Genomic DNA, 14385 nt, shown 5'->3' with positions numbered 1-14385 from the left:
TTTACAAAAATTGCGCGAACAAACGCTAGAAAATAGGATATTGTTTTTAATTTCACGGAGTAAACCGCGAAAAGCACCAAATGTGTATCTTTTAGTACGCAAGCGTAGGAATGTTTAACAACATTCGGCGAATATCCAATCCTTATATGTGCGATATCTTGAAAAGTCCAAAAATTTTACGAAAATTTATTTTCGAAAATGGAGTGAAAACGATACATTCTTATACAGGATAGTCACGAACTATCATTTTCTGAATTCCTCGCTGCTTTATTGTGCTGACTCATGCACCCGTTTTGATTGTCTTTCAGTTGGCATCAGGCATTAGTTGTGAGAGACAAAGACGGTACGACACCGTTAAAATTGCTGATAGAAAAGCTTCCGGACGTAGCCCTGGTTGCGCTGGACCAGTGCGTCGAGTATTCGCACCTAGATCGGACTGATCCGGATCTGAAAGTGAGTACGAGACAGAATTTTGGTGACAAAAATAATGAGAGGCATTTTCGATTCCTGCTGATGGATAAATTACGAAGATTGACAGCTGCACGCAACCACTTGTTTCGAAAATATCACGATGAAGTGATGCCTAAGAATTACTTCCATCAACGAGCGAATTTTCATTTATAGAGCGTATAGCAAGCCTTGAGATGGTATTACTGGAGTTCACGTTTGCTCTAAACCAATATGTTGTGATATTTTATTTTTTTTTATTTATTTATTTAAATCAGGCTCAAGGCCCATAGACGTTACATAAAAAAAGGGAAAAAATGGTAGCAGAAAGTACAATTGTTCACATTCAAAAACCGACAAAAATACTAGCTAGTATAAAATATTTCTCCAATGCCTGCACTGATATGAATCTATATATGTACAATTATAAATATTCTTGACGTAAAAATTTGTGCATTGTTGTATTCTACTGATAAAATTATGAACACACTTACGCATTAACTCGCCAAATGATAACACAGAGAACGTAACAAACATAGTACTAGCACTACATCGCCTAGAGAGATTAAAAAGCCGTCTGAAACAGTTGTTATATGCAACACGAATTTTGTTGTATGAACTTAATTTAAAATTTGACCAAAGATGACAACAATATAGATTTGAACAGAAAGACTTGAATAACTTAACTTTAACTTGACCAGAGCAATATGCAAATTTTCTGAAAAGAAAGTTGCCACGGATATAAAGTAAACGAACTTGTCTGCTTATGTCATCGTCATTCATAAAACTACTTAGAAAAAAAACACCAAGATACTTGTATGAATTTACAAAAGTGAGATTCAACCCATTAAGATGAACAACGGGCACATTCAGAAGTTTAAACCCACTCGGAATAATCATCATACAGACAGTTTTTTTCTGATTATACAAAATATCGTGTTCACTAGCATAGATCTCACAGACATAGATAAGTTTCTGCAAGCCTTTGCTTGAGGGACTAAAATGATTAAATCATCAGCATAGCAAATATGATTTAAAATTCTACCGCTAAATAAACAACCAATTATACAAGTCGACAAACGAGAGCTCAGCTCATCAATATATACATTAAACAAAGTGGCGAGAGAATGCCTCCTTGCCGAACACCGTTTAAAACATTAAAAACAGGGGATACAACAGATCCCCATTTAATACAAATTTGCTGATATCTGTACCAAAAGGCAATTAGCCTTACAATGATAAGTGGAATTCCTCTTAAAATAAGTTTCTTAAAAAGTGTCCAATGGTTAACACGATCAAAAGCTTTAGAAGCATCCATGAAACACAAAAACATAGGACTCTTATGAGACTTATAAAACTGGATTACTTCCTTCAGAAGATAAATACACTGGTCTGTGGAATGTTTAGCTTTAAAGCCAAACTGATTATCTGACGTGTACAAGTAAGACTTAATATGTTTTAACAGAACATGTTCTAAAACCTTTGAGAAAACAGAGGATAGAGCGATAGGTCTATAGTTACTCTTGTCAGCCACATCACCAGCTTTATCTTTAATAATAGGCACCAAGACAGTAGAAATCATACTTGGAGGCAGGTACCCATGTGTCATACAAGCATTGAAAATAATCGTTAAAAGTACAGCAAGTCTATCACCAGCATATACAAGATGCTCAGATGAGATACCATCAAGTCCAAATGCCTTACCATTGTCCAGCTTTTCAATAGCACATTTAATATCCATAACTGTAAACATACAATTAGATGGCTTAACATTCAATAAAGCGTCTTCTACAAATTTTTATTGCACTCTGTCCTGACTGAAGAGAACAAATCTTTAAAGTGGTCATGCCACATGTACGCTATGTCTTTAATAATAATAATCTTTATTACCCTTAATCATAATATTACAATTCAATGATGAATGTACATCTGAGTTGTGCTGTGATAAAGGGTAAACGGAAACGGAAAATAGCAAATGCTAGTCTAGTCCGTTCCCAAAGCCATTTGATGTTAAAGCAAGGAAACGAAGAAGAAAAAAGAAAACTGAAGTATATCGAGGGTAGTGTACATGAAAGTAGTGGGATTGCAAAGTAACCTAATTGTAACAAAGTAACTAAGTGAATAAAAGAACAACTACATTAATAAATATATAACTAAATAGATACATTACGAGTAAGTAGAAATGCGTAAAAAAGAAAACGATAAGAGAGAAAAAAAACGTATATAAAATATATATATATTTAAATATGATATACATATATGTAAAGTTGAATATAACTCTTCATCACTTAAAAAAAAACCAAAAAACAATCGTGTAAAAGTAGACTTGAAAGTGCTAAGTAACTAACTAAGTAAATAAGAACAACTACAAAAAATACATTACGAATAAGTAGAAAATATGTAAAATAAAAAAAAAACAAAAACAAAAACAAACAAACAAAAAAAAACAAAAACAAAATGTATAGTGAAATATATATATTTATATATCTATGATATACATATTTGTAAAGTTGAATATAACTCTTCGTCATGTAAAACACTAACCGTGTATGAGGAGACTTGAAAGGGAGTGTCTGAACGAACTTCTAGTGGTTTTGTTTTAATTTGTTTAGGTAATGTATTCCAATAGATGCAGCCTGTATATGATATCGAGAATTTACCCAAGGAAGTGTTGACACTTGGGACATAAAGGTTACCATTAATTTTATGACGAGTACTGTAGCAATGAGAAGGCAACTGACAGTATGTTGTAAGACTGTGTGGCAAGTTATTATTTATAAGATCATACATGAATGTACTGATATGTAATTTATGTAATTTGTATATATCGAGAATATTAAGTTGTTTGAAGAGTAGCTGAGTTTGCTGTGAAGTCACTGAAAGTTTATAGCTCTGACTGCCATTTTTGCGAAAGAAAGATACTATTGAGATGTGAGGAATATGTTGAACCCCAAACTTCAAGACCATAAGTGATGTGTGGTAGGATGAAAGTTTTGTATAGAAGAATAAGGATATTGCGTGGTAAAAACTGTCTCAATTTGAAAAGGATGCCAACCTTTTATGATGTCACCTGTATTATTGATGTGTAGAGTACCATTCAAGAAAATATGTTTCTGATAGTAGAATTAATCATTTTAATGTGCTTTGACCATTATAAGATGTCTGTCCATGTGAATACCAACAAATGATATGTTTGGTATGATTTCTGAAGACAATGTAATTTGTTTTGAGGTGGTTTACAGCAAGTTTGTTAGCCCTGCACCAGTCCACTACAGTATTGAGGTGAATGTCGACAGTATTTAAATTTATATTAACTTGGTTAGCAGGGAAAGTATGAAATAGATTGGTATCGTCAGCAAACAATCTAAAATTGAAGTATGTGGAGGAACGGGCAATGTCATTGATAAATAGTAAGAATAGGGTAGGTCCAAGGACAGATCCTTGTGGTACTCCACATGTAACATTAAGGAATGATGAGGCATTATTATTGACAGAGACTAGTTGGGATCTATTGTGTAAGTAATTTCTGAACCAAAGTAAAGGAAGACCTCGAATACCATAGTGAGAAAGTTTAGAAAGAAGAATTTCATGATTGATTGTATCAAAAGCTTTAGAGAAGTCAAGGAAAATACCGAGTGTTACTTTGCCATTATCAAGTTGTTTGATAAGATAATTGATTAGATTTACAATTGAAAGTTTTGTGCTGTATTTATGACGAAATCCATATTGATGCTCATATAAAATATTGTTTTTTTTCTATGTACTGAATTAAGCGTGCATTGACAATTTTTTCTAAAATCTTACTTAACAGGGGCAATACTGATATAGGTCTATAATTTCCTGGATCATCTTTTGTGCCTTTTTTAAAGATTGGTGTGACTTTGGCTATTTTTAGAGATTGGGGGAAAATTCCAGTCTGAAATGAAAGATTGAATATATATGCCAAGGGTTTTGATATTATAGCTGCCCCATCAATTATAAGTCTGGCTGGCATTTTGTCATGGCCACATGCCTTTTTGGATTCAGGGTGCAGATGATGTTATGAACTTCAGATTGTGTAGTGGAGGACATAAAAAGGAATGTGTTTTGGGTTCAGTGAGGTAACTATTAAAGTTTTATGAGGAGAATCGATGTTGTTGGCAAGGTCAGGTCCAATGTTGACGAAATAATTATTGAATGCATTTACTATGTCAGGTTTTGCTGACAATGTATTATGCACTCCATTTGTCAGTAGTCGTAGGCTGTCTGGCAAGGTATTTTTAGCCTTTTCCTCATGACTTCCGAGGACTTGCTTGATAGTTTTCCAAATTACATTGGTATTACCCTTGTTTTCCATAAAAATGCTGTTGTAATACATTTGTTTAGCTTTCCTGAGAACAGTAGACAACACATTTCTAAATTTCTTATATCTATCAACAACAATGACATCAAAGTTTGATTTGAGCACTTTACTATACAATTTGTGTTTTGTATTAATTGATAAAAGTAGTAGTTAGATGTTAGCCATACCAAATAGAGAAAAGGAGTAGATTTTTTGAATGGCTGTCTCTTAAGTGTCTTCCTGTACTAAATAATGCGGCTGAGGTCAGCTTCTTGATATGATGAGTGGTCTTGAATTGATGTCTTTCTTGATATAGATTTTCTCATTGTAAGTCCACATGAACTGGTATCTGGCTTCCTTTCTGGATATGTTTACTTTGTATAGTAGTTGACGTGTTGCTGGTAGTAGATTTTCATTGATGAAAATTTTTGACGTACTATCAAGTCCGAAATCTCTGGCAGTGGTACCCTTTAATTTTCTTCTGTTGTCGTATATGGAGTTTCTGGCTTTCCTGGTTGTGAATCTAACGATGATAGGTCTAGGTCGAGCGCGGGAAGACGTGGCACTGGATTGGTCAGCAGCTTTCGTACAGTGGGCTATGTCAATGTCGCTATCAGAAATTGACGGGTTTATCTTCTTAAAAATTGACAGCACTTTGGCGGTAACGTCCTCGTATGACCAGTGGCTCCCCCTACTGTGTTAGCAAGTGAGACACGACTAGAAGACTGTTGTTCAACATGCTTCCAAAACTGAATATCATTCTTATTAATCAGGTCAGCAGCAAGGGCGTCTGCCTGAGCTGTACGTTCATTATTTTTACACCAGCGCAAAGCATACTTAAAATGAGCTCTAGTAGTTTGCATTTTACGAAAAATGTGGCCTTGTCTTGGTTTTGAAAAACTAACCCACAGCTTAAAAGCACTTCTTGCTTCATCATGGGATGCTTTTACAAAATCATTCCAACCTGGAACATTAAAATTCCTCTTCTTATTTGATTGAGGAATGTTCATGTCAGCTGCCTGAGAAAGGCTATGTACAATATTGTTATATAATAAATCGATATCATTACAGTGACTCGAATGCGTACAGTTTACATCACTACAGTGCAAAAGCTCATTTGGAATGACAAGATTGTTCAGCAAATCATCACACTTTACACGATACGACTCAAGATGACTAGGTTTAGCTAGATGCCATTTATACCGACCGACAAAAGTGTCATGATCAAGCTCAAAGTGTGGAAGGTTGTTCACATTTACAGAAACGCACAGAGGAAAGTGATCTGAGGTGTGGAAATCATGGAGAATTTTTACATCAGAAATGGCATTGTGCCCCTGAACTGTGGATAAACAGTGATCAATCCAAGATGTTGTGGTGTGAGAATCACTGAAAAAAGTAAAATGATTACCATCATCTAAAAGATTAACATCAGAGAGAACATACCCGTTATCACTACAAAAGGAATTGAGTTCATTACCAAAAAGACTGTTTTTGTTAACACTAGCATTCCAGTCCCCCAAAATGTAAACTAACGGCGTATCATAGTCAGTAACAATGGAATGTAGAAGACCTAGATGACTTAAAAAACATTCATAGTTTTCGCCGTTACTTCTATCATCACATGGCATGTAAACATTGAGGATAAGTAGTTTTTGATTGTTACATTCAATCAGTAGACCCATAATCCTGTCAGTATCATTATCAAATTTCAAAACGTTTACGCAGTTACCAAAAGTTTTTCTCCATAAAATACCAAGGCCGCCATAGGGGCGACCAACGAGAATGCTCCCATCAACAGGCATAGCTGAGATACCATCAGCATAAAACGAGTTATCAATATTCTTTAGAAAACTGAGTTCGTCAGCAGCTAACCACGTTTCTTGAAGTAACACGATATCATAGGATTCACACAAAAGCTTAATTTCATAATCAGAACTTTTCACATTCTTACAATTAAAACTAGCAATTTTAAGACTTTCAGCCATTAAATGTTAAGAAAAGAACACGTAAAGCAAAAAAGAAAAAAAAAAGTCTGTCAATCAAAAAAATTGCCTAACCAAAACGTGTTGCGGCCAAATAGCAGGTACTAACAACTTACTTTTATGTCTATCCTCGACAAGAATTCTGAACGATTTATAAGAATCATGTCTAGATTTTAATTCAATACATTTCACATGAATATTAGTTTTGTTAAACACGTAGTCTTGCAGGTCACCAATACTTGTTGTCGGCTGTAGTCTACTGATGAATATGCCGCCTCTTTCGCGCACAGTTGTATCACGACGAACACCACAGATTGTAGTTGCAGCACCGCTGTTGGTTCCGTATATAACATCATTACCACTACGGTCCGGATTTTGACGTCTTTCCTTGTACATAAATCTTCTATCGCGTCTACGGTTGTGCACAATCTGGAACCCTTCGTTGTCATCTATACGAGACGCAACATCAGCAGACGATAGGCCGGAGTGAACACTAAAAGGATGCTCTTTATTGAAAAGGTGGTTATCTGATGGCCTTTTTTAGCAAAGTCTGATCATCGCCACTTGAATCAGGCACAGTTATATTTTCATCACAACTGACTGAGGTCTTAGTAATGTCAGCGGGGGATATCACAGATTTACATTCTCGTTAGGATTTTCAACAGGCCTATTCGAAGTGACTTTTCTGAGAGTTTCCGCAACGTTAGCTGTAGCTCTATGTACTTCTTTGAGAGTTGCAATATCATGATTTTTAACAAAGCTTAATGCTTTTTGCTATGAATTTAAAAACAAAACAGGTAACATATGACTACCGTTATATCGACACCAATCCGGATGACGTCGAAACAAAATTCCGCTGGAACGCTTTGGCTGTAAGTATTTGCGTTAGCGCAATAATCTTTTTAAAGAATGTTTATTCTTCTTTACACATCAGCATCGTACAGTATTAATCATTGTTACTGCTAACATGCTCACGGAACAGTAGCTATAAAGTTTGGTTAATTTTTCACAAACGTAAAGTTCAACATGTGTTCAAAATCCTAATGGCTTAATTCTTGCTCTGTTAATATCACAGACTATGGTGGAATGTCGCAGAGAAAGTTTACTATCCCATGAACTCTCCCAAAGCCTATTGAAGAAGAAATGGTAACATTTTATTTCAAGTGTTTCTGTCTCCCTCTCTTCCTTCTACTTCCTCCCCTCCAAGTCTTTTTGTTAGTAGTTTGTATTTCAATTCAACTGTGGGAAAATAAATCTTTCATCCTCAGACGAATGGCAAATAGAAGAGAAAATCAGGACAAACATTTGAAATACACGAAACTGGTGATGTTCGTAGACTATGGTCCCATTGTACTTGTCTTCACATTGCTGCTTGATAGTGTGAGAAATACAGTGATACTAATCTATTTTCCCATTCGGTTATGTACCCACTGACAGGAATCGGTTCGTGCGGTATTTTTTTGCCGTCGACTTCATTTTCTACTTTCTGTTCATGATCATCATGACGTTGTACGCTGTTTTCAATCCCCTGATCCTCTCAGCTGACCTTGACAACAGCGGCTGTCCGGTCAACGATAGTAGATTTTATCACCCGGTAAGTACTGTAGAGAAAGGAGTTCCTCACCTGTCAAGGTTTCCCGCGTAAAATAATGTCGTCTGCCTTAAAACTTATCCCGCAAAAAATTTCTGCAGCGTGTGGCAAAGTAACCCTGCTTAACATGAGGAAAGAGTAAACCCGAATACAAAGAAATGCTCGTTTCGAGTGAAAACAATGGACGTTTAGAGCTATGGCTAAATCCCACAGGGAAACCCGATTTTATTCGTGCTACATAGCCCAAGGTTATGAGTACCTCAGAAATCTTGTCGTAATGCATAGTATATACAAGACAACGATAAAAACGCACAAAAATTTCGATTTTCTTTGGCTGGCCTATATAGGAGGGCAACTGACAAACATACTGACAACATATAATGAACGAGCTGAATAGCATTTGTTTCTTTTTTCAGGACGGGAGTTCTATCAAACAATCTCATCTTATGTTCACATGCCAGATTATGATCGCTAGTTATTGCATGATTCAACTCCTCAAGGAAGTATTGGAACTCTTCAATCAGGTAAACTGTCAATATAAGTAGAAGAGGTTAAAATGTATATGCTATAAAATTTATTCCTGTACCATGAAATGCAGTCATTTTACCAAGAGTTTTCTCTGTTCAAATTAATGACTTGTTTAAACATTCATGCAATCGGACTAGTGACGATCAAGTTGTTGTTGTTGTTGTTTTTAATTTCTCTCACCACGCTCTGAACGAAGAAATTTATAGTCTTTTACCATGCACAATCAAATCATTGGGCGTAAGAGCTCGTAAATTTACACCTTTTTAATTTTGCTTTTCATTCCTGAAGAGGCTTCAATATTTCATGAACTTCGTGAACTACGCCGACTTGGGGCTGTACGCCTGTTCTCTCATCTATGTGATTCCGCTGTCTTACAAACCGTGTGCCGTGCAATGGGAAGCCGGGGCGATCGCCATCTTCTTGGCCTGGATAATATTCATACTGTACATTAGAAAGTAAGATATGCTCTGACTCAGATCAAATATAGCTGTAGTTGTGACGACTGGAAGCATACGATGACCTTTGAACTGTGACTTGCTTGTAGTAGTTATTCAATTTAGTCATGTACTAGCAATATTTGATGGTCTTCTTGTAAGGACAGTCATTGAAGGGACCAGGATTCCACAAAGTATGTTGAGATACACAGTATGCAGCTTGTCAAGTCAGCCTGTGCATGTATACACTCCATTGTTATATATCTCTGATAAGTGTGAGTTCAAGTCCAGACTGAAATTCCAATGTCGACATTAACAGTACAAGCTTTGCTGACGAGCTAAACAGTAGATGTTCCAACATGCTTTTTGGAGTAAAACAGGAACTTGCTGATAACATGAAAAACAAAAGTAGCTAAAAGGAATTATCCAATGTCACAACTACTGGCCCTTTAATACGTTTTATAACACGCCACATGCTCATTCCGTATCGCGATTCGCCAGAATACGTCACGTGACGAGAAAATAGATACGTCTAGTCCCCACCAAATCGACAAAAGTGACGTCAGAGGGCATTTTTTGAAAAGCTATTTCCCTAGGGAAATAGTTCTTACCAAATTTGGAAAAGTGCCCAGTCACGTGACCGTAGTGTCGTCTGCAGCTTTGCAACAATGGCGGGTGACTAGAACGTGATGTGCGTCCGGGATAGGTGACGACACATTCTCTAAAACAGATTTTCCAACATTTTCCAACATTCCAACAGCATAGGAGCTTGAATAGCTCATCGACGGAAAAGATTAAGGTGCAACTAAGGATGTCGCTAGGTATGCTTAGAATATTTTTTGAAAGAAAGTACCACGCGTACAACTGAAATCGCTGTGGAAACATCGCCCAGTAAACTTGTCACAATGGATTGTTGCGGTGCAAAATATCAAAACACGTTAAAAACTATATAAAATACAACATGAGCATGTGGTGTGTTATAAAACACCTATAGCCTGGTCTTTATTCGGGCTATAGCGCTCGTCTATAACCCCTCGTGGCCGTGTGTTACCAGAAACACATCGATATACCCCTCGGCCTACGGCCTCGGGCAATAGCGATGTGTTTCTGGTAACACACGGCCCCTCGGGGTAATAAACGGTCGCTATAGCCCTCATGACCAGGCAATAGGTGTTTATTAGTGTTACATGGTGTAAGAGTAGAGTTTTCGAGATAAACAACTCATCTCCATCGTGTGGCCTCTTTGCTAAATTGAAATGTCACTTACTACCGGTATACAGGAAGTTATTTCTCCTGCACAAAACATTGCACTTTTATATTCATGTACGTGTACAAGGCAATTGAGTCTGCAGATATATTTTCTATTTATCAAGTCTGATAAAAAGTATGTTACATCATGATCATATGTTACGAAACTATTCAAACGCAAAAATTGTTTGTACAGGTATAGGATACCTGGTGCTAAAAGTGTAAATCTTGAGTTTTGATAAACGTAAAGGGGTACGTTAAATGTGTTCCTGATAGTCTTGATTTTCGTCGTCATTGCGATTTATCGTAATATTCTTATTTTGTGTTTGGACAGGTTCAGCGTGTTCGGTATCTACGTGGTTATGTTCTTCTCTGTTCTCATGTCACTCATGAAAGTAAGTGTTTTTACATTTTTCATGATTTGCCTAGTAAAACGTATTTTGATTGGCAACAGGATGCCGGGCATACATAAAAGTAGCGTTGACTGGCCAATTATATTTCTTCTATTAAAACGTCGATACGAACAGCAACGTAGCAGTACTTCTAAACTCCACATAGCAAGTTTATCTGTAGTTCACCGTTAAGTACTTTTATTTACCTTACACCTTATTGCTCTTCTGGGTGATATCGAAGTCAAGTTGATAAAGTTAACTCGATTCATTTCAATTGCAGGCCATCATCTTATTCATTCTGTTTGCCATTGCCTTTGGTTCAGCATTCTACATAATGCTAGCAAGGCTGGTAAGTTGTGTTGTTTGTATGTACACCAAAACAGCAACAGACACTGTCATATAATTAACATGTGAGAGGTAGCCAAAGTTGATCGACCAACAAAGGCTATTAATGACACATTCCTTTTCCATCTGCTTGCAATGTTTTCTCTTCCAAAACCTCATTCACTCTGCCAATTTACCAGATTGGAGATTGCACTGTCATTTATGATTATAACAAACCTCATCCGCAGTCTGTATTCTAATTCGCCAATTGACAGTCACGTGGGATGCGTTCTTTTTGCGCTGATCCACGTAAGCGACGTCATCAGGCATTCAGTATACACACGGCCAGTCAATATGTGTATACTGAAATCCATCCCTATGTACAGCAGAAACACACATGGTCTCAGGAGGTACTTGTCACTCAATGCATTTTCTGATTTTTCATTTCGGCAGGAATATTTCCAAAACATGCCAGCAGCGATGTTGAAAGTCACGGTGATGACCCTCGGTGAACTTGACTACAGTGATATGTTCTACTCAACCAGTTTAGAGCCGTTCGATACAACCACTTACTTCATATTCATAGTTTTCATATTCCTGATGCCCATTGTCCTCATGAATCTATTGGTAAGTGTTTCAAATGATCATATATATATATATATATATAATATATATATATATATATATATATATATATATATATATATATATATATATATATATGTATATATACAGATGTCCTCGATGAAAATGACAGTGCTCTAAGCTAAAAGCAGAGCAGAACGTTATTAATACTAGAAGTAATCTGTGATATATATATATATATATATATATATATATATATATATATATATATATATATATATATATATATATATATATTCTCAGAGGGGACAGAGCTCGATGCAGGATTGCCGAATAATATTACAATTAAAATGAGAACATATCAAATATGTTTGATACCCATTACTTGGTATGTGTGATGTTCGAGTAATTGGTACCAAACATATTTGATGTGTTTACGTATTCGTATTACAGCATACTTATCGAGCGATATAATAAAGATCATGAAAACATAAAGATATAGATCATTAGTTTGTGGTAGTACTTGTACTCTATATGTTGCGACTTCTTTTCTAATTTTTGGCTCTCAAAGTAATATTTTTGCATCAAGTAGATTATGATAATTTTCGTTCACAGGTTGGTATCGCGGTTGGAGACATCGACAAAATACAGAAAAGCGCCTACATTGAAAGGATAGTCATGGACGTGAGTAAAAATATTTTTAAATATTTTAAAATAATAATGATTGTGATGATGATGATGATGATGGTGGTAGTGGTGGTGATGATGATGATGATGATGATGATGATGATGATGATGATGATGATGGTGTTGATGGTGGTGGTGATGATGATGATGATGATGATGATGATGATGATGATGATGATGATGATGGTGATGATGATGGTGATGACGATAATGATGGTGGTGATGATGATGATGATGATGATGATGGCTTCTGTGGTGATGATGATAAAGATAGTAATCATGGTAACCACGAGGCATATGATGACGTATGCTGTTGTTGACAAGCCAGATCACAATAATGATCGACCATGGTATATTTTTCGATTGAGGGAATTTTTTTCCGCAGAATACAATGTGAGATGCCTTTGATCTGATATTCCCTTGTTTGTCTCTAAGGTTGACGCAATAGAAAAAATCGAAACCAACCTACCAAAATACTTTCAGAGAAAACTTTACTTTTCGACAAACACCGTGGAACCAAACAAGAAGCAAAAATCAAGATGGACAAAGGTAGGTACCAGGTGCATGAAAAGTTAATTAGACTGACGTTATATAAGACGCGTAATCTACTGTTAGCGGTATATTACAGACTGGGCTAATTGAAACGAATTCTGTTGATGCTTAATATTTATGTAACGCGTTGACGTCACGACTAGACCGTGAAAACATCGACATGATGTTTCATCATATTTTTACCTCCACGAATTCGTCGGGTAGATTTTCCACCTCCGGGCATACTTTTTCAGTTTGTTCAATATGCGTTATGGAGTCGACATCGATGAACCCCGTTATCGCAATCATATCATCAATGTATTGCATCACCTTGCCACAATTATTGTTCTCCGAAAAATCGGGAACATTCGTGCAGATTTGACTATGCTTGATCGCGCGCATCAAAACCTCGGAAGGGGCCTAACTAGAAGGAATTGTAAATGGGTTTACAATACCATAATTATGACTTTGTTCCCTATAACGGTGCTATAGTAGACCAATTATTTTTTTACCAAGTTCACTGCAAACCTCTCCAAACAGATAAAGAAAGTTCTGGTAAAACACCAAGTCAACACTGAAGCAATCAAAGCGGAGGAGAGCAGGGACAGGAACGCGGAGAAACTTGACGCCTTAGAGAAAGAAGTCGACCGCATTGCATCTCTGTGAGTCCTATTGTATATTATCGACTTGAATTTTATTTTCGAATTTTGGCTACCCTCCTGTCTGTACGTTCGTGTGTGCCGGTGTCAAGTTCATGTCTATCGTTCGCCGTTTGGTTTACCTCAACCCTCCTACATGGCTATCCTGTCTGTTGAATACAAGTATCTATTCTTCTTTTTTTTACTTCCGTCACTGTTTCATTAGGTTTTTTTCCCAGTTTTCGGTTACGATGTCCGCTCGTGTTTTTTTTTTTTTTTTCCGTCATCGTCTGCTCTCAGCTCCCTCCTGGATGTTAACTCAGTTACAACTTTTCTAAATGTCGACTTTCCCTACGTCAGCTTATATCGGTTTATATCCCCATCTGCCCGCCCCCCTCTTCTCATCTTGCCAGTTTTTGTCGTAACTTTAGGATATACATGACATGTACGTAAAATTCTGATTCAGTCTAAATTTGTTGAAGATTGAGGCTTCTCATAATGGATACAGTTCTATAACGGTACTAGTTATTCATTTATTTATTTTATTTTATTTATTTATTTATTCATATTTATATTGGTCAGCTCTCTCAGTCAAATGTACTGATTTCCAGGGAGGACCAGTGTAAAATAAAATTAGATACTGTAATAAATAAAACTCAAAAATCGTTAACAGGAAA

The 14385-nt window shown here is 36.4% G+C and overlaps 1 protein-coding gene across 1 annotated transcript in view; it reads left to right on the top strand.

Annotated features, from left to right (window-relative positions):
• LOC139151030 (transient receptor potential cation channel subfamily A member 1-like) overlaps positions 1-14385 on the top strand; it is a 33189-nt gene that overhangs the window by 16911 nt on the left and 1893 nt on the right. The window contains exons 14-25 of the mRNA XM_070723549.1: positions 309-453; positions 7548-7622; positions 7826-7896; positions 8188-8344; positions 8758-8865; positions 9158-9324; positions 10886-10946; positions 11224-11292; positions 11721-11894; positions 12468-12536; positions 12975-13088; positions 13611-13732. Of these exons, the coding sequence (XP_070579650.1) occupies positions 309-453; positions 7548-7622; positions 7826-7896; positions 8188-8344; positions 8758-8865; positions 9158-9324; positions 10886-10946; positions 11224-11292; positions 11721-11894; positions 12468-12536; positions 12975-13088; positions 13611-13732 (1332 nt within the window). The remainder of the gene's footprint in view (positions 1-308; positions 454-7547; positions 7623-7825; positions 7897-8187; positions 8345-8757; positions 8866-9157; positions 9325-10885; positions 10947-11223; positions 11293-11720; positions 11895-12467; positions 12537-12974; positions 13089-13610; positions 13733-14385) is intronic.

Source organism: Ptychodera flava, chromosome 15 (genome assembly GCF_041260155.1).
Source record: "Ptychodera flava strain L36383 chromosome 15, AS_Pfla_20210202, whole genome shotgun sequence".
Classification (NCBI taxonomy): Eukaryota; Metazoa; Hemichordata; class Enteropneusta; family Ptychoderidae; genus Ptychodera; species Ptychodera flava.
This window is presented reverse-complemented; position numbering and strand designations above follow the sequence as displayed.